Here is a 20,769-nt window from a genome sequence, read left to right as displayed (position 1 = left end):
TTTGTCTCCATAAACATAAAACCTGGTTTTACTTTTCAGAAGTGATTGTTCAATTGGGTGAGTGGTAAGCAGGTCAAATTTAGTTTTAAGTTCTAGCCGCTTTTTGTAAAGATCTGGGGATTTAGTCCGAGAATATTCTTCATCGACCTCTTTAATTTGGCGGGCAAGGTCTGATCGCTCCCTATAAGATTTTTGCCTCACCCTAGCAGTGTAGGATATAATCTGTCCCCGGAGATAAGCCTTGAGGGAATCCCAGACAGTTAGACTAGACATTCCTGGAGTCATATTCGTGGATAGGAAAAAGGCTATTTCCGTTTCCATTGATTTAACAAAATTTGTGTCCGACAGCAGAGTTGAATTGAATCGCCACTGTCTGTCTCTCTGAGGTAGGTCAGGAAGGGACATGGTTAGAACCACAGGAGCGTGGTCGGAAATGACAATGCTCTGATAAGCACAGGAATGGACCAGGGGAATCAGTTGATTATCAATAAAAAAATAATCAATCCTCGAGTATGTGTGGTGCACTTGTGAGAAAAAGGAGTATTCTCTGTCACATGGATGTAAAGAACGCCACAAATCACAAACACCGTAGTCAGAAAGGAACGCCTGAATAAGACGGGCTGACTTACTTGCTGTGCCGGGGTTGGTAGAGGATCGGTCTAGGACTGGGTCGAGCCAGCAATTAAAATCACCACCCAGTATGAGAGAATATGTATTAAGGTCAGGGAGCAGTGAAAACAGTCGTTCAAAAAAGACTGCATCATCTGAATTAGGGGCATAAACGTTCACAAGTACGACCAATGTATTGAATAATTTCCCAGAAACGATCACGTAGCGACCAAACTTGTCAGAAATCACATTGTGCTGCTCAAATGAAACATCCTGACTGATCAGAACTGAAACTCCTCGGGCTTTAGCTTGAAAGGAGGAGTGAAATCTCTGCCCTGACCACCTCGGGAACAGGCGGCTATTATCAGAACTGCGAATATGAGTTTCTTGTAGAAAGGCTATTTCTGTTTTAAGGTGTTTTAGATGTGAGAAGATCCTCTTCCTTTTAACAGGGTGATTCAGACCCTTAACATTCCAGCTCACCAACTTCAAGTATCTACTCATAATATCTAAGAAGAAAAATTAGGTGTGCACAATGACCTAGGCAGAAAAAAAGAGAACGGAAAGGAGGTTGAATGTGACCCACATTAAGTAATGAGTTGAAAAGAGTTAATGCAAAGTTTCTGGCAGTGACATATCCCCCCGACCCACCCTCCCCAACTAAGACAGCTGCTATAGAAAAATAAAAAAAAAGCAGCAAGCTCTTCAAAACAAACATAGTGCAATAACACATCTTCCTATCCTACACACTAATAGCTTTTGCTCCCGTATCATGGGTGTATACCTATTAGCACCTTAAAACGTGTAGATGTAAATAAAAAAAAAGGAATACCCTCTCAAATCTTGACCTGGAAGTCCCGATATGAGCCCAGAAATATTTTTACAAAAATATAAAATATAAAACGTCCGACTTAAGCAGCGTAAAAGTAAGGTTAACAGCTTACAATTATTACAAAACTTATAGGTAAATCGGAAAAGCTTTTTTTTTTTTTTTTTTTTTTCTCTCCCTCTTCACCACTTATTTTTCCCCTTCCCTCAAATAGCCAAAAATAACTGCAAATTAATAATATTTGCAAAGGGGCAGTCCAACTAACAACAGAGAAAATACTGGTTGTCGCGGGGTTACTCACCCTCCCCTCAGGAATAATGTGACTCACGTAAAAAAAAAAGAGAGAGAAAAAAAAGTCAGTCCGTGAGCGTCAGTGAGCCGCACCGGGCTGCAGGCGGAGCCGTGGCAGCCTCCAACAGTCCCGTTACGGCGGGTTTGAAGCTTTGCTGCGACTCGTGATGAATTTGCGCGCCTCATCCACGGAGCCGATCCACTTCCTGGCCCCCCCGGACAGCGTGAGCCGGAGCCGGGCGGGGAAGAGCAGAGCCGGCCTCAGACCCAGCTGGTAGAGCTCCGACATGACTCCGCTGTATTCCGCTCGTTGGCTGGCAACTTCGGGGCTGTAATCCTCCAGGACCCGGATGGGCTGGCCGCGATATTCCAACTTTCCCCTCCGGCGCGCCTCCCTGATGAGGATATCCTTCGTCTGGTACCGGTGAAGGCGAATGATGACCGGACGCGGTCTCTGTCCCGGGGCCGGCTTGGCGGCGAGAGAGCGGTGCGCTCTTTCTATCTCTGGCGGTGACGGCAGCGTATCGTTCCCGAACACCTCACACAGCAACTTGGAGAAGAAAGCCGCCGGAGAACCGCTCTCGGTCGACTCCGGTAAGCCCAGGATACGGATGTTCTGCCTTCTGCTCCGGCTTTCCAAATCCACCACCTTGGCCTTCAGCCGAGCATTATCATCCCGTAGAGTCGAGCAGATGCCTTCAAGGTCCGTAACTCGCTGGCTGAGGTCTTCTGTGGCGAGTTCAAGGGACGAAACCCGTTGGCCATGGTCCTCGACCGCGAGCCGCGTTTGGTCGAGTTTGGAGTCGAGCTGACTGAAAGTATTTTTGAACTCGGCGGCCAGGGCAGCGCGGTGTTCCTCCAGCAACGTGGTAATGGCCGCCAGGGTTAAGACAGCGCCAGCATCCTCCTTCTTGCCCGACTTGCCGCTCTTCGAAGCCATCTCGGAGGTAAGTGGGCTCGTTCGAGACCAAAAAAAAAGAAAAACAGCAACAGGGAATCCTTTTTAAAGTAAAAATTTTGAAAGTTTGAGGGCTTGGTGGTTTAAAAAGTTTGGCACTCACGGGAGCACTCGCGAAACGCGTCTACTCCATCTGCTCACCAACCGGAAGCCCCGTTTTTACTTTCTTACAAATACACAGAGCTTGGGTTAGCACGGTGGAAATGTAGGAGAAAACAACAGGATTTAGCAGCTTTTCTGGTAAATATTCATAAATCAGACACGTCTCCATATGAACTCAGAGGAAGAATCTAATTTCTGATTAAACACGAACACTTACTCGTTTCATACTTGTTTTAAAAGAAATATACCCCCAAAGAGTTATGCTAACATAATAATAGTAATACTAGACTGATAGAAAAAGCTTGAACTTCTAAATTAAACAAATTTACAGAAAAATGTGGTCCAGAAAAAACGCCCTGCCAAAACAGAAGTGGTCTCAGCTCAGCAGTCATTAATAAAGTCTAAATGATAAGCTCGTCTGTGTCAATTTGACTGAAACAATAAAGGGAATGTATCAAAAATTATGTTATTAAGAGCATATATTTGGATGTCTGTACTTCAGAGCTGCCTTGATTTGAAATTATTACGTCCAGTCTCCCCATTTTTATCTGGGCCTAACTTCACCTCAGTGTATAGCAAAAAGCAGAGCAACTTCACAAGAGGAACATCCCACAGGAGAGGGAGTGGAGTCTTCCTCTCTTCCTCTCCCCTCGTTCACTCCACCCCCTAAAACTGGCTGCTGTGAACAGAAGTGCAAGATGTGGTGGAAAGGGGAGCATCTGTACTGTATTCTTGTTTTATTTTTTAGCAACGTTTATCAGACATTTGAATAAAACCACAAAAAAGTATGTCAACTTTTGAAAAAACAAAAAGAAACAGGAAAGCATGCCTCCTTTAATGTGCAGCATGCAGTTTAACAGCCTTTGACCTGGACCTTGTTACTTGTTAAGTGTTCACAGATGTAGAAGGACGTTACTAGAACTAGGTTTTTGGAAGTGATATTAAATCTGGCCCCAAATGTATCTGTAGTTTCTAAAGATGTGAGATGGCAATATTTTATTATAATTGCTGGAGCTGCCTTAAGGAATCATGTCTTATTTTTTTGTTTTTACCCACATGTAGACAGTATGAAAGCTCTTTTTATAGCAGTTCTTTGCTTATATCCATTTGATCTACTTCTTTCATGTGGTGGATTGCTTTTGAGATCAGTAACAGCTTTGCATACCAACTTTAAAAGGTTTAGGAAATGCAAAAAGGTGTTGAAATAGGAGGCGTTTAAGATAGGGAAACTGGATCACTCCAATATGACTTGGGTCTGTGGTATCTCATTATCCTCTGAACGACACTTTTGCTCACACCTAGGTGGCTCCATAAAAACTGAAAGGGTTGCAGAGGCCACTGTGAATAACAGCCTTTTGAGTCAGTGAAAGTGCAACAGCTGCAAGCACTGTGGCTCCGCTAAAGACAGCCCAGTCACTTACGCCAAACAGCCACCTAACAAGAAGTCAGACATAATCAGTACATTTACATGCAGCAGTTCAATCGGATTTCTGATCGTATAAGACATCGTTCGGACTTTTAAACTGCATGTAAACACCTTAATCTGATCTACTTCGGACCTATTTCGGACATTTAATAATCGGATAACAACACCTAGATAATTCGTTCATAGTCGGAATTTTAACACCATGTATACGGAGACATCGGATATTGCAGTCTGCGCATGCTGGAGAATTTCCTCTGGGGCTTCACCCGGAAGTGAAAGGAGACGGCGCGTGCCGGCGTCGTTCTTCTATCATCACTGCAGCCAAAAGATCCGTTGTTCTTTTCATAAACATAACTAAGACGTACATAATGCACAAAATGTACGTTGCTGTAGCCTCGTCCAGGTCCTCGTACCACATCTTTTTTTGTTGTTAAGTGGAGGTCAACCGGAGGTGGCTCTTTGTTGAAATGGTTACAATGGTTACAGCTAGGGTTGCCACCTTTCAGAAATAGAAATAAGGGACGCCCCGATTTCAGCAGCGCAGGAGCCAAAAAAAAGCCCCAAAACTTCTAAACTGCATAAAAATTTGTTTATTTTATATGAAAAAAACAAAATGCTTTGATTTAAAGGGATTGTGACATGAAAAACACATTTTTCTTGATTTTTTATGTTTTGTTGGGTGTCTTGACATCAATTACACCCAAAAAACAACGAACTTTTAACATTCAGTGTATTGTGTGCTTTCTGGGATTTTCCGCATAACTGTGCAAAAACGGCGCACCTGGTTTGCTGGCGGGCCGTTACGTAACGGCCCGCTAAATCACCGCCCCCTCCATCCAGCTCCCTGTCTCCTCTCCTCTCCAGCGCACCATAAAGGCTGATTTATGGTTCCGCGTTACACCGACGCAGAACCTACGGCGAAGGGTTACGCGGCGACGCGCACGGTACGCTGAACCCTAAGGCGTAGGCTCTGCGTCGATTTAACGCGGAACCATAAATCAGGCTTAACACGGAGCTGTTTACAGCCTCTTCTGTTCTAATCACCGGAGGAAAACTGCTAAGAAGACCCGCGGCCACTGACTGGACTTAAGATAAGGGGACACTTTATTTACATGCCTTTATTTTTATGATTGTTTGCTGTGGTTCGCCCTGCTGCTTTTCCGTGCTTCGCCTGCCGCTCCCGGCTTAAAGGCTCAACTCTCCGACGCCGCTGTGAGCGTATGGCTGGAGGAGGAGGAGGTTTGGAGGAGGAGCGGAGCAATGATTGACAGGAAAGGGGGGAAAGGAAGCATTTTTCACGGCGCAAAAAAACACTGTAATAAAAAGCCAGGAAAAGAGTACTAGAGTTAAGTTTTTCTTGTTACACTCTTTTAGACACATTTGAGGGATGTTGGCCAAGACTTTTAATAGTGTTAAAAGCATGTTAAAAATGATGTCACAATACCTTTAAAGTTTAAAGTGCTTTAATAGCATTGAAGTTGTATGACTGTATAGACAGCCAAACATACTAGCAACTGAAATAGCCTCCTAAGCTACGTATGTCCACCTCAGCCAGGATATATAATATAGTTACAGGTGAAAAATATGGTGTAAAAGTTAATTTATTTCAATAATTCAACTAGAATATGGTTTAAATTTAATTTATTTCAATAATTCAACTAGAATATGGTGTAAAGGTTAATTTATTTCAATAATTCAACTAGAATATGGTTTAAAAGTTAATTTATTTCAATAATTCAACTATGGTGTAAAAGTTAATTTACACAAACAAAGATTTTGCTGGCCTTAATGTTTCCTGTGTTTTATTTTGTTCATTATTGTTAAATTTAGTGTTGATGTGTGTGTGACAGACACCAATGGGGCGTTAATGAAAATACGGGACAAATCGCGTCCCGTATTAGTTCAATACGGGACGCAACATTTTTTTCTCAAATAAAGGACAATTCCGTATTTTACGGGACGGGTGGCAACCCTAGTTACAGCGCCTACATAGCGTCACAGAGTCAGCCATGCTCTGGACATTTATCCCATTCTCTGAACAGCATGTAAACTCAGACAAGTGATTGGGTCTTCTGGATGTTTATCTGATACGATCAGAAAACCGATTTCTTTGCTGCATGTAAACGCACTGAATGAGAGAAAGGACAATCCAGTTTACCAGTGGGTAAAAAATCCAGGGGTTACGAAGAGCCTTCAACCACTTATATGTAGAACAGGGGTGGACAATCCTGGTCCCTGAGGAATAGTGTCCTGCATGTTTTGGATGTTTCCCTGCCTCAGCACACCCTGATACAAATGACTGTACCATTAGCAGACTTGTGTTAACCTTAATTACATCCTGATGACAACTATTAATGTGAATCAGGCATGTTGAAGCAGGGACATACCTAAAACATGCAGGAGTCCGGACCTCGGGGACGAGGACTGCCCAGCCCTGGTGTAGAGGTTGATTTTACAAGTTGCAAAGCACATTTATCTTTTGTTATTGTTGTTGAAGCTTAAATATTTCAATATGACAGGATGCTTGAGCTCTTCTTCCAGTCTGTGGTGGGGAGTGCCATGGACTGTGCTGTGATCTGCTGGGGAGCAGCATCGGGCTAAACAGGGTCAGAGGTGTCAAGTCACAAAGTACAAATACTCCGTTACCTTACTTAAGTAGAAATTTTGGTTATCTATACTTCACTGGAGTAATTATTTTTCAGACGACTTTTTACTTTTACTCCTTACATTTTCAAGCAATTATCTGTACGTTTTACTCCTTACATTTTAAAAACAGCCTTGTTACTCTATTTCATTTCAGCCTTTAAAAAAAAACTATCCAGTTAAATTGCTCCATCCGGATAGAGTGAATTTGGTTGTGGTTGTTTCAGATGTTCTTGTCCAGTTTTGTTCTTACATCCGTTCCCTCAGATTCCTGCAACTAAACTTGGATGTACATTCCAATAAAGGTTAGGATAAATGATAACGTGCCTCTGAAGTTTGACTTTTTGCACCATTACAATACTTATAGGCAACTAGTCATCATATCTCCTGCTCTCTGAAACACATGTTAATGCTCAATAGTACACATATATGGTTCTTTAATATATTTGCATTATACTAAGATGCATTCATTTCAATGGCTTTTGTCCGTAATGGCTTTTTTCCCCCTTACATTACTTTTACTTTTATACTTTAAGTAGTTTTGAAACCAGTACTTTTTTACTTTTACTTGAGTAAAAAACTTGAGTTGATACTTCAACTTCTACAGGAGTATTTTTAAACTCTAGTATCTATACTTCTACCTGAGTAATGAATGTGAATACTGAAGACACCTCTAAACAGGGTCACCCGTAGGGCTGGGTTCTTTCGTTGCAGCTGAACTTGAAGACGTTTGAGCCAGTGAGGAACAGGAGGACCCTGAACAAACTACTCTCAAAGACTCACCAAAACCCCCCCAGCCCCGCTACTGCAAGAAACAATGTAGAAAGTCTCTCCTCCCTCCTGCAGATGTTCTGTAGAATAACTCACCTCCGAGTAGCAGACGTAACCATTCGGATAATCTGACGCTTTTTTAATTTGTATTTCTGCACATACACTCTTTTTCACTTTGCAAAGACTGACTGCCTTTTATTTTCATTTTGTCATTTTGGATTTTTGTGCTATTGCGTCGCATAATTTCTATATTTTACGTCGTCCCCTGCTGTAACAAGAGAAAAGAGAGGGATTACTATTGTGTCGATTCCATTTGACACCACTCATTCTTTCTGAGAGTATAAAACATGACAAGAAAGTTAATAATGAGATACTCCATGTGATATACTTGTGATCTTATAAGTGTAACTGAACAGTTACCTGAGGCCACGCTGAGCAACCAGCAGAACCAAGGTGCAGCTATGTGTCCTGTGTCCCCCAGGAATGGAAGTAAACCAGATGGGACACGTGTGTGCGTTGGACATTTTTTGATTTGATCATTACTATTATTATTATCATTACTTATTATTGTTCAATCGCCCAAATATATGCGTTCATGCACAATTAATCCTTCTTCTTCTTTTTGTTTTAACATATCACTCTCTTTTAAAACTTTCAGCTGCAATAGGGGAAAAAGGTTTCATTTAAATGTATCACAGTGTTCTAAAACTCTGACAGCACAGTCTGTCACAGTTTATTAGGCCAGAATTTGGCCAAATACCCAAGTATCTCTGTTTAGCTACTTATCTGGTTTTATTTTTCTTTCTTTTTTTTTTTTTAACTTTTTGTCAGTGAGTTTCCAACATTTTATTCTTTAAAAACCATCTATGGTTTAACCACATGTTTCTTAAACATCCAGCTCTTCTGCACATACGTCGCCTCAGGGGGTGGAGCTGGACGGTGTACACTTCATAGTGTGGTATAAAACTCCAGAGTGGCTGAATACAGCTATGAAAACATGAATTTACATATGTTGTGGGACCATAAATGTAAACTGGCTGTATGTGGTTTATTGGGCCCTCTGGTTAATTCTGTGCAGCTTCGTCTAGCCTTTGCCAGGGTGTGATGACAACCTCCTCAGACTCCTTAAAACACCCCACAAGAATCTGTGCACAAAAGCAACAGCTGCTTTTCTCCTGAGTGAGCAACAACTCAGCGAAAAGAGCAAAACACACGCACACTCTGGAAAAGCAGCCTCGTGCCTCACAAAAAGCGCTGTGCAGAGGGGGGGGAGGCGGTCCGTGAGACAGCTGCTGTGTGTGATTCATAGAAGTAATAAAAGTCCCAGGAGGCTCTGGAATAACTGCAATTCATTGAGCTTCATTTTTTAAATATCTGCTCTCTCTTTCTCTCCTTTTTTTGCGGCAGATAACTACGGCGGATACGAGAACCAGCTTTTCAAAGGTAAGGATGTGGAATTTCAGTGTAGATTCTCCGTCATGTCACCATCTATTTAAGCACTTGGGATGAGAGGATGTGTTTTATTTTGTACCAAAGAGCAACCAAGTCATCATACTGGGTTTGTCAGTCTCTCCTGTACCTGCAGTTATGTCGTTATGCACTAATTTACAAGCAGGTGGAGAAAAGAGACTCATGAGAATAAGAAAAGTATCTTGTAATAAAACCACTTACTTAAGTCATCATTTAATTAAACAGTTTTACAGCTGAAACCTTTGTGAAAGGCTTGAGAGGAACTTTCAGCAGAACCTTCAGTTTCATAGCACAGCGTGATTCATCGCTTATGCTTTATGTTTAGTTTTTCTGCTGACAGACTTAAGGATTGTATTCCTGGCTGCTGAACAAGGTCATTGTTATATTTATTGTTATCATTAAATGTCACAGTGATGAAACTCCATATCCATTAATATTTAGCAGAAGATATTAAACATTAGCACGGCTTTGCTTTACATCAACGAAGTGACAGGGGGGAAAAAAATATATGTTACTTTCATTTAGCCAACATTTTTATCCAGGGTGAGCTCAGTTTCTTGTCCAATGGCACTTTAATGAGTGAACTGGGGAAACTAAGGATCAAATAAGCAACAAGGGATCAAAACAAGACAGCCCTCATACATGGATGTAAACCACCGTGAGTGTAAACATGTGAATTAGTAGCTCATATCTTTCTGCAATTGCAACGTTAAATCAATATGTCAACATTACTCCTATTGTTACTTGATGAGGTTCACATGTGAAATAGAAGTGCATGATGACAAGATTCAAATACTTTTAGGAGGAAGCGGAGTGGGAAATGGTGTTGACGCTGGGTCAACACCAATCTGTCATATTAAACTTTGGTGAGGATTAGAGGTTAAAAACACATGACTAGGTTAATAAAATATATATATACACTCAAGTTTCATATGCATGTCTTAATATTCATGGATTATGTTGAAATGTAATCTTGTAAAGACACTTTCTGACACAAAACAGCAGCCCACAGATAAGTTACCATCCACATATTTCCACAAACAGTAGATTTTGAGTTTACTGCATTATGCAAATGTAATAATAACTTTTCTTTTCAAATTTTTTAAGAAAGATTGTTGAACTCACACATCTGTTCCCCTTTATGTGCAGTCTTTAAGGAAAATGACCTTGTATGCTGATTGTGTAGCGATACAGGACAATAACTCTGCAATTATCTGCTTATCACTGCTGTTTCCAATGTTTGTTTCAACATCAGATGAGGACTTTACTGGAGAAGAGGAGGAGATCCCCTCATTCAGGAGTAAGGTCCACTTCTTTAAAAGCTGTTTCAATGACTAACACATGACTGACATGTTGTGCACTTTGTGTCATTTCACTGTTCAGAACTTCTTCTTCTATCTGCAAGAAATTCTTATTTTCATTATTTTGCAGCTCCATCTTGTAGTGAAGTAAACAGCTGATTTTAATCTAAATCTGATATCTGAAACATAAAACTGTGCATCGACCTAACCTGACGATGGTTTCAAACACCCCAGTTAATCTAAAAGGGAAAAGAGGAAAATAGAAGATTCAGAGGGCAGTCGTGCAAATATTAGCGTATCCTAGTTTAAACTGCTGCTTTCTGTGTAAAAATCCTTTCAGCATAGGGAATCTTAGTATGAGGAAAATATAACCACAGACAAACAAGTGTTTTCCCTCTAGGCCACTACATTTTTAAGAAAGAGATTAACAACAAAATAAACTAAACTCCCCAACTACCCCTTTGCTGCTTCCATCGGATTTAAGGCCCCGTTTACACGGAGCAAAAATGGTGGTGTTTTCATGCGTTTTGGCCGTTCGTTTACACGAAAATGAAGCTCAAAGTCTCCAAAAACCATCATTTCTGAAAACTCCGGCCAAAGTGGAGATTTGCAAAAACCCGGTCTTCACGTTTGCTTGTAAACAGAGGGAAACGGACATTTAGGCTTCAGAATGACACATTATGCGACAGAAACGTCACCAGCGTCATGAGTGTGAGCTGTGTTTACAATTTGTTTGGCCACATATTTTCTTGTATTTTACTTGTTTTATATTCTAAAGTCACACTTAAAAGTAACTCTACTTCTCTGTCACTCCAAACGAAAGACCCCCGTTCCATCTTGGAAGTAACTGGAAGTTACTCGTGTCATTTGTTGACGTTTTTTTCCAGGATTCTGATTGGCTAGCATGACTTTATCTTCTCGTTACACTGCCCCCTGTAGGTTTGGCTGCTCATAGCACCTTAACAGCGTATTCAATTCAATTCAATTTTATTTATATAGCGTCTAATACAACAGAGTTGTCTCTAGACGCTTTACAGAGACCCATACCCAGAACATGACCCCCGAGCAGTTATTACATAAACAATGGCAGGTAAAAACTCCCCTAGTGGGAGAAAAACCTTAAGCCAAACAGTGGCAAGGAAAAACTCCCCTTTAGGAGGGAAGAAACCTTGAGCAGGACCAGGCTCATCAGGGGGGACCCTCCTGCCGAGGGCCAGACTGGTGGGTCAGGGACGGCAACAGCACAGCTGGCAGGTGGAAGCAGCAACGGGATGACCGGGGGTGGGGACCGCAGGCCAGCACACAGCTCCCGAAGCTCCGGCCCAATCAGCAAGTCCCAGGTTGGGGTGCAGGGTCAGGAAAAGACTTGTGCTCCGTAATGCAAGCTACAAGCCACCCACGGCCACCTGCAGGACAAAAGAGAGAAAAGGGAGGAGAAGGGGGGGCCAGCAACGGGATGACCCGGGGTGGGGACCGCAGGCCAGCACGCAGCTCCCGAAGCTCCGGCCCAATCAGCAAGTCCCAGGTTGGGGTGCAGGGTCGGGGAAAGACTTGTGCTCCGTAATGCAAGCTACAAGCCACCCACGACCACCTGCAGGTTCCGGTGTCCGGCAAAGGATGCTGCAACATGGACAAAAGAGAGAAAAGGGAGGAGAAGGGGGGGCCAGCACAAGAAACCACAGGAGCGACTCTGACACACTAAAGTTTACACTACCTAGAGATTTACCAACACCAGCTAGAGGTTTACTAAACACTAACTATAGGCTTTACTAAACAGAAATGTTTTAAGTTTAGTTTTAAAGGTGGAGGTGGTGTCAGCCCCCTTAACCCAGATTGGAAGTTGGTTCCATAGTAGTGGCGCCTGATAGCAGAACGCCCGCCCTCCAAATCTACATTTAGATACTCTAGGAACTACAAGTAAACCTGCACTCTGAGAACGGAGAGCTCTGACAGGAACATAAGGCACTATCAGGTCTTGCAAATAATGCGGAGCTAAGCCGTTTTGGGCTTTATACGCAAGTAATACAATTTTAAATTGGATTCTGAATTTTACGGGTAACCAATGGAGCGACGCTAACACTGGAGAGACGTGGTCTCTCCTGCTAATTCCTGTCAGTACTCGTGCTGCTGCATTTTGGATCAGCTGGAGCCTATTCAGCAAATTACTTGGACATCCTGCTAACAACACATTACAGTAATCTAGTCTAGAAGATACAAACGCATGAACTAGTTTTTCTGCATCACTCTGCGAGAGGATTTTCCTAATCTTTGCAATATTACGGAGATGGAAAAAGGCTATTTTACAAACCTGATTGACATATGGTTTAAACGACAAATCCTGATCGAAAATAACACCAAGATTTCTCACAGTTGCACTGGAAGCCATCGCAACACCATCTAATCCCTTCCTAAGATGCTCTGGACCAAGAATGATAACCTCTGTTTTATCTGAATTTAGAAGCAGGAAATTTCTGGACATCCAGTCCTTGATGTCCCTAAGACATGCCTGAAGTTTAACTAACGGTTCTGTTTCATCCGGCTTCATAGACAAATAGAGCTGCGTATCATCAGCATAACAATGAAAGTGTATGCCGTGATTCTGGATTATACTTCCCAACGGCTGCATGTATAAACTGAACAAGATTGGCCCTAGTACTGAACCCTGCGGAACACCATAACAGACCCTTGACTGTTCTGAAGAAACCTCATGTACATGAACAAACTGGAACCTGTCAGATAGGTATGATTTAAACCAACATAGAGCTGTCCCTTTAATCCCAACAACATGCTCTAACCTGTGCAGTAAAATGCCATGATCTATAGTGTCAAAAGCAGCACTGAGGTCCAGTAGAACCAGTATGGACACTAATCCCTTATCTGAGGCCATAAGGAGGTCATTCGTGACTCGAACAAGTGCTGTCTCTGTGCTATGATGCATTCTGAACCCTGACTGAAAGACTTCAAACAGATCATTTCTATACAAATAGTCACATAACTGGCTTGAAACTGCCTTTTCCAGAATTTTAGATACAAATGGAAGGTTGGAAATTGGTCTATAATTAGCTAAGGTGTCTGGGTCAAGAGAAGGTTTTTTAAGTAAAGGTTTAATTACTGCGACTTTGAAAACCTGTGGTACATATCCTAAACTTAGGGATAAGTTAATTTGGTCCAGTATTGTCGTACCAATAAGAGAAAAAATATGTTTGAATAGTCGAGTCGGGATGGGGTCTAACATACATGTGGTTGACTTAGCTCTATTAACGAGTGAAGTCAGCTCAGGGAGGTCTATAGGATCAAAACAGTCTAGAGACAAGTCAGAGCCTAGGGAAGTCGCTAAAGCTGAAGAAACACCTACAACCGGCTGGTTGATTTCTTCTCTAATTCTCGCGATTTTACTGTTGAAGAAGCCCATAAAGTCCTCACTACTGAGAGCTGCAGGAATGCACGGCTCAACAGAGTTGTGACTCTTTGTCAGCCTGGCTACAGTGCTGAACAGAAAACGTGGGTTACTTTTGTTATCCTCTATCAACGTTGAATAATAAGCTGTTCTGGCTTTGCGAATGGCTTTTTTATATACTATTAGAATATCTTTCCATTCACGATGAGAGTCTACAGACCTACAAGAGTACCACTTCCTTTCCATTTTACGCACGTTTTGTTTCAACATGCGGATATCTGAATTATACCAGGGAGTTAAGCTCCTGTGGCTAGAAACCCTCCTTTTCAAAGGAGCAACTTCATCTAAAGCTGAATGCAACAAATCAGCAGTGTTACTAGCAAGGAAATCAACATCTGCAGAGGTAGAACCCAGGTCACTGGCCTCGACTACATCACTATTTCGCACTGTCGTAAGATAAGCAATGGCCTCCCTAAATTTAACAATAACTTCATCAGACAAACATCTGCTAAAATAATACCTCCTATTTTGCACTTCAACATCAACAAAATTAAATTCAAACGTTATTAAGTAATGGTCGGATAAAAGGGAGTTTACAGGTGACACCAACAGACCATCATATATTTATATTCATATATCGTATTTATGCTGGTTTGTGTAAATCATGGTATTTTTCAAAACGTAGAGGGGGAAATATCCGTTTTTGTAAATACCCGGCTGTGTAAACGTGGCCTAAGAGTGTAAGTTAGTGCAGACGTTGCTAATCATCAGCCTTTCACAAATTGATTATCAGCAGATGTGCAGACCTATTTAATCAGATGTTATGACAATTTGCTGCTCTGGAGCATTCAGGTGTGTGTTGTAACACAGTACCAAGAGGGAAAGAGATAAGCAATGGTGTTTGAGAAGCAATTGTTGTTGGAAAAGGTTATAAAAATTTTTCAAGCGATGTGGCAAAGAAGAACGGAACAAAGTTGTTCCACAGTGATGTGTTAAAGTCATACAGGAATGATGTCTTGAAGTTATTGTTGCTGTAATACATCTAAAACCTGATGAATCATGGGAGTACATATTTATGCTTTTATTTTTCTCCCTTTTTTGCAAAATATAATTGCTGATGGCATGGGGCTAAGAATGTGTGTCTGTGTGAGAGAGGACGTGAAGATAAAATAAATAAAATGTGACAAAACAGCAGATTAATTGCGAACAAGTGACTGCGTAATCTGATTCCAAATCAGACTTAGAGTGAATAAAAAAAATACTCGCTTTTCGAGGGGGATTGTGAAGCTATCATACACTTCCTATTGATCGTACATCGTTTGGAAGTTGAAATTATCATACAAATATGATAATTATCGTACATCTGGCCACACTGGCTAGAAGGCAGGTATCTCAAACATTTCCAAACAAACAGGTTCCAGACAAAAACAAAAAAATTCAATTGAAAAACAGACGAACCAGCCAGAAGGAAGAGAAAGACAATTCAAGTTACACTCACAGGGGTGATGAGAAACAGGTTCAAACAATCAGGGAGATGAGGAAAGAAAAGAAAGAAAGAAAAACAGAAAACAAGACAAAGACAGACCTTCAAAGTAAAACAGGAAGTGAAGTTATGAGAAACAGAAGAGGACCCAAAACCACCAACATTAAACCGAATCCAGATTCTAACAGACACACATTACACATTACTGTAAATACCCAAGTGAATGAGCGAAGGAATGCTTGTGAACTTTAAGTGAAGAAATACTGTGAACAAACTGTGGTCCAAAATGCTCCTCAACCATGTGAGTGACTGATAAAATCATGCTAAAAACAGTTACTTCAAGAATGGTGCTTTAAAAAGGCCTCAACTAACCCATTTCCTAACAGCACTGAGAGGATGTTTGTTCACTGTGAAGATTTTGAGATATATCTTAAAAGTTTACAGTTAGGCTGGAATTGTTAGTCTTAATCTGCATGAGCATTTTATGTCCAGACTTTTTTAAGAAGACTTTTTTTTCTTTTTTCTACTTTTAAGTCATAAGTCATGCTGATTTTCTGTATTTTTAGGTCGTAGTCGAGGCGGCTGTGTGCGATGCCAGCAGGGTCATTCTCTCCAGCTGGCTGTGAAAGTCCTCTATGGATTCGTAGCTTTCCTCATCATTACTGTTGCAGTGCTCGCATCACTTGGTGAGCTTTAATTCTCACTCTGCACCCCCATCCCCAACTCTCACCTCCGGGTGACGTCATCTCAATTTAAACATTTTTGAAGTGTCTGGGTACATTTCAGTCTATTTAAATTCCATCCATCAAATGAACATGTTCCTATGTTCTGAACACCATATTTTACCTGACAGCTGCTCAGCACCAGCAGATGTTTTATATATTTTCGTCACTTTTTTACTTTCACTTTTTTTACTGGGGCTGAAAGCAGTAAATCTTCAGGTTTTTACCGTGTTAAGGGATCTCAGAGGGTAAAATGGGGCCTGGTGAGTCAAGAAATAAAAAATTAAAAAATCCCACAAAAGAAGCAACATACTTGTATTCAGGTACATAACATCATATCAGTCTTTGTTTTTCAACTGTGCTCTAAACCAGTGTCTCCTAACCTGGGGTCCGGGCCCCCCCTGGTGGGACGCCAGAGATCTCTGGGGGGGCGCAAAACTTTGTCTGCTTCGAGGATATGTAGTTGTAAAAATTATATTTGCGCATGTTAAATAAATAAAAAAAATCATAATAACATACCTAATGGAATACAGTAATCCAAGTCTGTATAAACCCACTTAGAAATATATTTTGGTCATTTTAAAATACTAAGTTATTTAGCAGGATAAAAACTTAAAAACGTATTATATAATTATTCGACATTTAATCATACTACGACTCCGACAGGTTGTTTAAGGAAAAATGTTAAAAAATGTTTGCTCTCATATTAAAGGAGCATGAGGCTCCTTTTAAGAAATGAGACTCTCTAGCGCCACCCTTCACCACGACGGCCGTCGGGGGTACTGCAGCCAACAGTGAAGCCGGCACGGGAGAACGGGGAGAACGGGGAGAACGGGGAGAACGCGCATGCAGCATCATTTGACGTCACATCCGCAGCCCAGCGCGGGAAATTCCCTTCGCCACGACGGCCGTTGGGGGTACTGCAGCCAACAGTGAAGCCGGCACGGGAGAACGGGGAGAACGTGCATGCAGCGTCATTTGACGTCACATCCACAGGACAGCGCGGGAAATTCGGGACCGAATTGCAGCACATTTTGCAGCACACAGCCTGTTCAAGGCAACGGAGAGATACACTAGAGGGCTCATTCTTTTGGGTTTGGAACGCTTCATCTGACATTATTACTAGAAAACTTAAAACCTATACTAATTTTTTTCATAAATTCTGCCTCAATCCGGCCTCAAGCTCCTTTAAGAGACATTTTTTTTAAATATTTTTATGTCCTTGCAATTATTTTTTGTGCGTATTTTAAACATTGGTGACACAAAATGAAGTGAGAAAAACAAAGTCATATGTATACAGGGTAAACCAAAGAGAAATGTATTAAAAAAAAACATAATGTTCATTTTTTCTATTAAAGATTTGTAACGAATCACTTTACCCTTTTGAGGGGGGGCCCGGCTGGTCTTAGACACAAGTAGGGGGGGCTCCAAGGAAAAAAGGTTGGGAACCACTGCACTAAACTATGTGTATGCATGTAAATTACTGTTGCATGTGCGCACAAAACAGGTGGACAATTTTCTCAATTCTAAATTAATCTTAGGATCATGGAAGTACAGATAATAATAATTGGATTGTTATTCCATCATAAAGAAAAAAATCCTCAAAAACTCAACAACACATCAGGAAAAAAACATAAACTAACGTTTCCATTGTTCTACACGCTTCTACAAAAGTCTTGCGCTACAGTCATCATGTCTGTCACAGCAGCTACTATGCTAATGCAGGTGGTACGTGGGAAACATGTGGAAGCGTTCTCTTACATGCAGAAACACTGTGTCACAGTGGTCTAGTCATCCCTTGGGCCAGACCCTAAATAGCTGACAAACTCTGCAGATACAGGCCACACGAGCGTGCTCACACCCAAAGGTAAAATTGCACAACAAAGCCATCATAATCACTCAACTGTTGTTGCACTCTAGGGAAATTTGCAGGGGAGCAGTACCAGGCCAGCTGCATAAACCATCATTCTTCAGGGCCTTGGTTACATTTGTAAGCCGATGAAAAGTTTATGTGTTTTGGTGTCAAAGCTCAAATTACAACTTCCATTTCTTGTTACACCTCAGTGCCGATGTTAATGATTTTTGTATTCTCTGGATCGCTGTATTTTGTTCTTACCTCCGTATATAATAGTTTATAGTTTAATTCCCTGTTTCCCCCAAAAAAACAATACGGTGGCAGCTGATAGGTGATTGTTTTGTGCTTGTTCCTTTCTGACGCTGATAAAAAGTATGTCATTTTCAAATGAAAAAAAAAAATTGAATGAACCTTTCTGTTTCATCAGTGTTCAAAAAGGTGGACAACTTCTCTCAAGAGGAATCAGTGTACCAAAAGAAGATCGCCAAGGTTCAACAAGGAATTGAGGGTAAAGTAACTGGAAAAAAGTGCGTGTTGACTGTTTTTTTACTTGTGGTAAACAAAGGTGAGAGTTCAGGCTGCATTTCTGGCAGCAAATTGAATTTGTTTTGAGTTGGACTCAGGACTCAGCTTTTGTCCTGATTTAGAGTTTGCATCACCATGCTTAAAAATGTAGCCTTGTCCAAACATTTATTGCGCTGACATTTTTTGGACATGCAGATCCTGCACGGAGCAGATGTGTTTAAGTTTATAAATTACGTGTATACAGTAGGAGACAGATTAGATCTTTTTCTCTTGCACATCAATCCACGTCTTCATAAACTGAAGTGTGCACAGTCAGCTAGAGCTGGTTCGTTCTGCTCCTCCTCACACAGCATTTTCTTTTTTTTCCCCATGCCTTAGATCTGAAGTCCACATCTAATTGTTCGGGCTGTCTAGATGTGGCTTTTTACAATGAGGAGATCAGCAGATTGAAAAGAGAGTTTGAAGGCATCCAGAAAATGATACTGGAACAAGAACAGGTATGATAAATGTAGAAAGACTCTCACAGAGTGAAAGGTATATATCAAAGATAACCCATCTCAGTACACCAAATCTCCTCCTCTGATCCCTGTTCCCTGCTAGGTCCTGAACGATGTCTCGCTAAGTCAGGCCACCGTAAAGACTACCAGCAACCGGCTGACGCAGGAAGTCCAAACCCACCTCATATCAATCAGAGTTCTCAACCAGTCCCTGGAAAGATACGTGGATCAGGTGAAGGGCTGGAACGAGGTGATCGAGGAGTCGGAGGAGAAGATGAAAACATTGACCGAGGATCAGTACGACATCAAAGCCACAGCACAGCAAATCAATACAACTGTGGTGCTCAGGTGAGTGAGAAGTAGGAAGTCAGGTGGCCTGTGTGATGCACAGTCCTCAGGTGTATTGGGAATCTGCACTCCTCTCGTTTGCATTTCACTGTTATTAAATTGATTACATTAGGCCTTTTAGAAAAAATCTGCACCAATTAGTTCACAAAACTTCTTCAAATATTGACATGGACTGAATCAGTACTAAGGTTGAAAAATTTTATTTTGAAGTGTTTTGCTATTTTGAAGCAAATACCAAAATGTGTTCACGCAATAAAATTGTGTGAGGAAGTAACAAAATAAGTGATTTCTTGGACTTCAAATCCATTGCAGATTCGGTTGGACAAACTGTCCACATTTTGTTCAAGTAAAGATTTTGACGTGATTTTGGTGCAAGATACTATGATTCATCCTCGAGGCATCAAAAGTTTATTTATCCAGTATTTTCCTAAATATTTCAGTCTGTACCAACCTCCCATTTCCAATCGTTGAGCCACACCACAGGCGTTGCTGTTATCCGCTGGAGCTCATGTCTCTTTCTGCGCTCCCTGTTCTTCAGCACCATGTGGATCGATACCCTGCAGAAAAAGTCTGACGAGGAGAGCGTGGTCCTCCAGAAGCTGAGCAACGACTGGCAGAACTACACCCGAGTCCTGAGCGCCATCAAATCCAACACCAGCAGCACATCGCAGACAATGCGCGTCCTTCAGAACAGCATCATGATAGATCAGCAAAGAATTGCCATGTCCAATGAGATATTCTACGATCTCACACAGCAGGTTAATATTTATTTTTGACTACACTTGTATATTTATGAAAGAATCTGAAAAGAGAAGGAGCTGTAATCATTTGAGTTGTTGTTTTACCCGGATCTATTTTAAAAGGTATTATCCATGATTTTGGAGAGCTAGCAAGATTTGAAAGTGGCACCTCCTCTAAGCCCCACCCCCTCCTCCCCCTCCTGTCAGCGCTCCGTCCAAATCCACGCCCCCCCACAAACTTTGGGGAACACGCATTTGCAGGAGTCGGGTTTTCCAGGACATTTTGGACAGCACATTTTCAACAAAACTACCCCATGTCTCATTCACCTGTAAGCGAGGCCAGTTTTAGGGGGGGGCTGTACCCACCCAAACGTGCATCCTGCCCACCGGCGTCTCCATCCCGGCGAGAGTGGAGAGCGGAGAGCGGGTGGCGGTGCGCTGCAGGCTCTAGAGCCACAGCTACGCTGTAGCCTACAGTTGAGCGTGGGCGGCATGAAGGCATCTGATTGGTTCTTTCCCCCCCTGCCAAGCCTCTGGTCCTGGACCAATCCGTTTCATTCGGACCGAATGAAACGGATTGGTTAGAGTTTTTACATGATTTAAGCTGGGAGGGGGAGGAGGGGGCGGGGCTTAGAGGAGGTGCCACTTTCAAATCTTGCTAGCTCTCAAACATTGCATACTATAACTTTAAGCTCTTTACACTGATGGTCTTGGACTGAACGGTTGAATTTCATTTTGTTTGTAGCTAGTTTGGTCTTTTAGAAGCCTGTTTGTTGAGCCCTGCTTCTCTTTTGTGTTCATG

The 20,769-nt window shown here is 41.8% G+C and overlaps 1 protein-coding gene across 2 annotated transcripts in view; it reads left to right on the top strand.

The window, feature by feature from the left end:
* scara3 (scavenger receptor class A, member 3) overlaps nucleotides 1–20,769 on the top strand; it is a 41,366-nt gene that overhangs the window by 13,689 nt on the left and 6,908 nt on the right. For both annotated transcript variants that reach the window (XM_061747040.1, XM_061747039.1), the window contains 7 exons: nucleotides 9,037–9,072; nucleotides 10,355–10,399; nucleotides 15,847–15,966; nucleotides 18,285–18,365; nucleotides 18,761–18,879; nucleotides 18,983–19,227; nucleotides 19,766–19,985. In XM_061747040.1, the coding sequence (XP_061603024.1) occupies nucleotides 9,037–9,072; nucleotides 10,355–10,399; nucleotides 15,847–15,966; nucleotides 18,285–18,365; nucleotides 18,761–18,879; nucleotides 18,983–19,227; nucleotides 19,766–19,985 (866 nt within the window). The remainder of the gene's footprint in view (nucleotides 1–9,036; nucleotides 9,073–10,354; nucleotides 10,400–15,846; nucleotides 15,967–18,284; nucleotides 18,366–18,760; nucleotides 18,880–18,982; nucleotides 19,228–19,765; nucleotides 19,986–20,769) is intronic.

The sequence above is a fragment of the Cololabis saira genome, chromosome 18 (genome assembly GCF_033807715.1).
Source record: "Cololabis saira isolate AMF1-May2022 chromosome 18, fColSai1.1, whole genome shotgun sequence".
In the NCBI taxonomy this organism is placed as follows: domain Eukaryota; kingdom Metazoa; phylum Chordata; class Actinopteri; order Beloniformes; family Belonidae; genus Cololabis; species Cololabis saira.
Note: the sequence above shows the minus strand (reverse complement) of the source record. Positions and strands in the feature narration are given on the sequence as shown.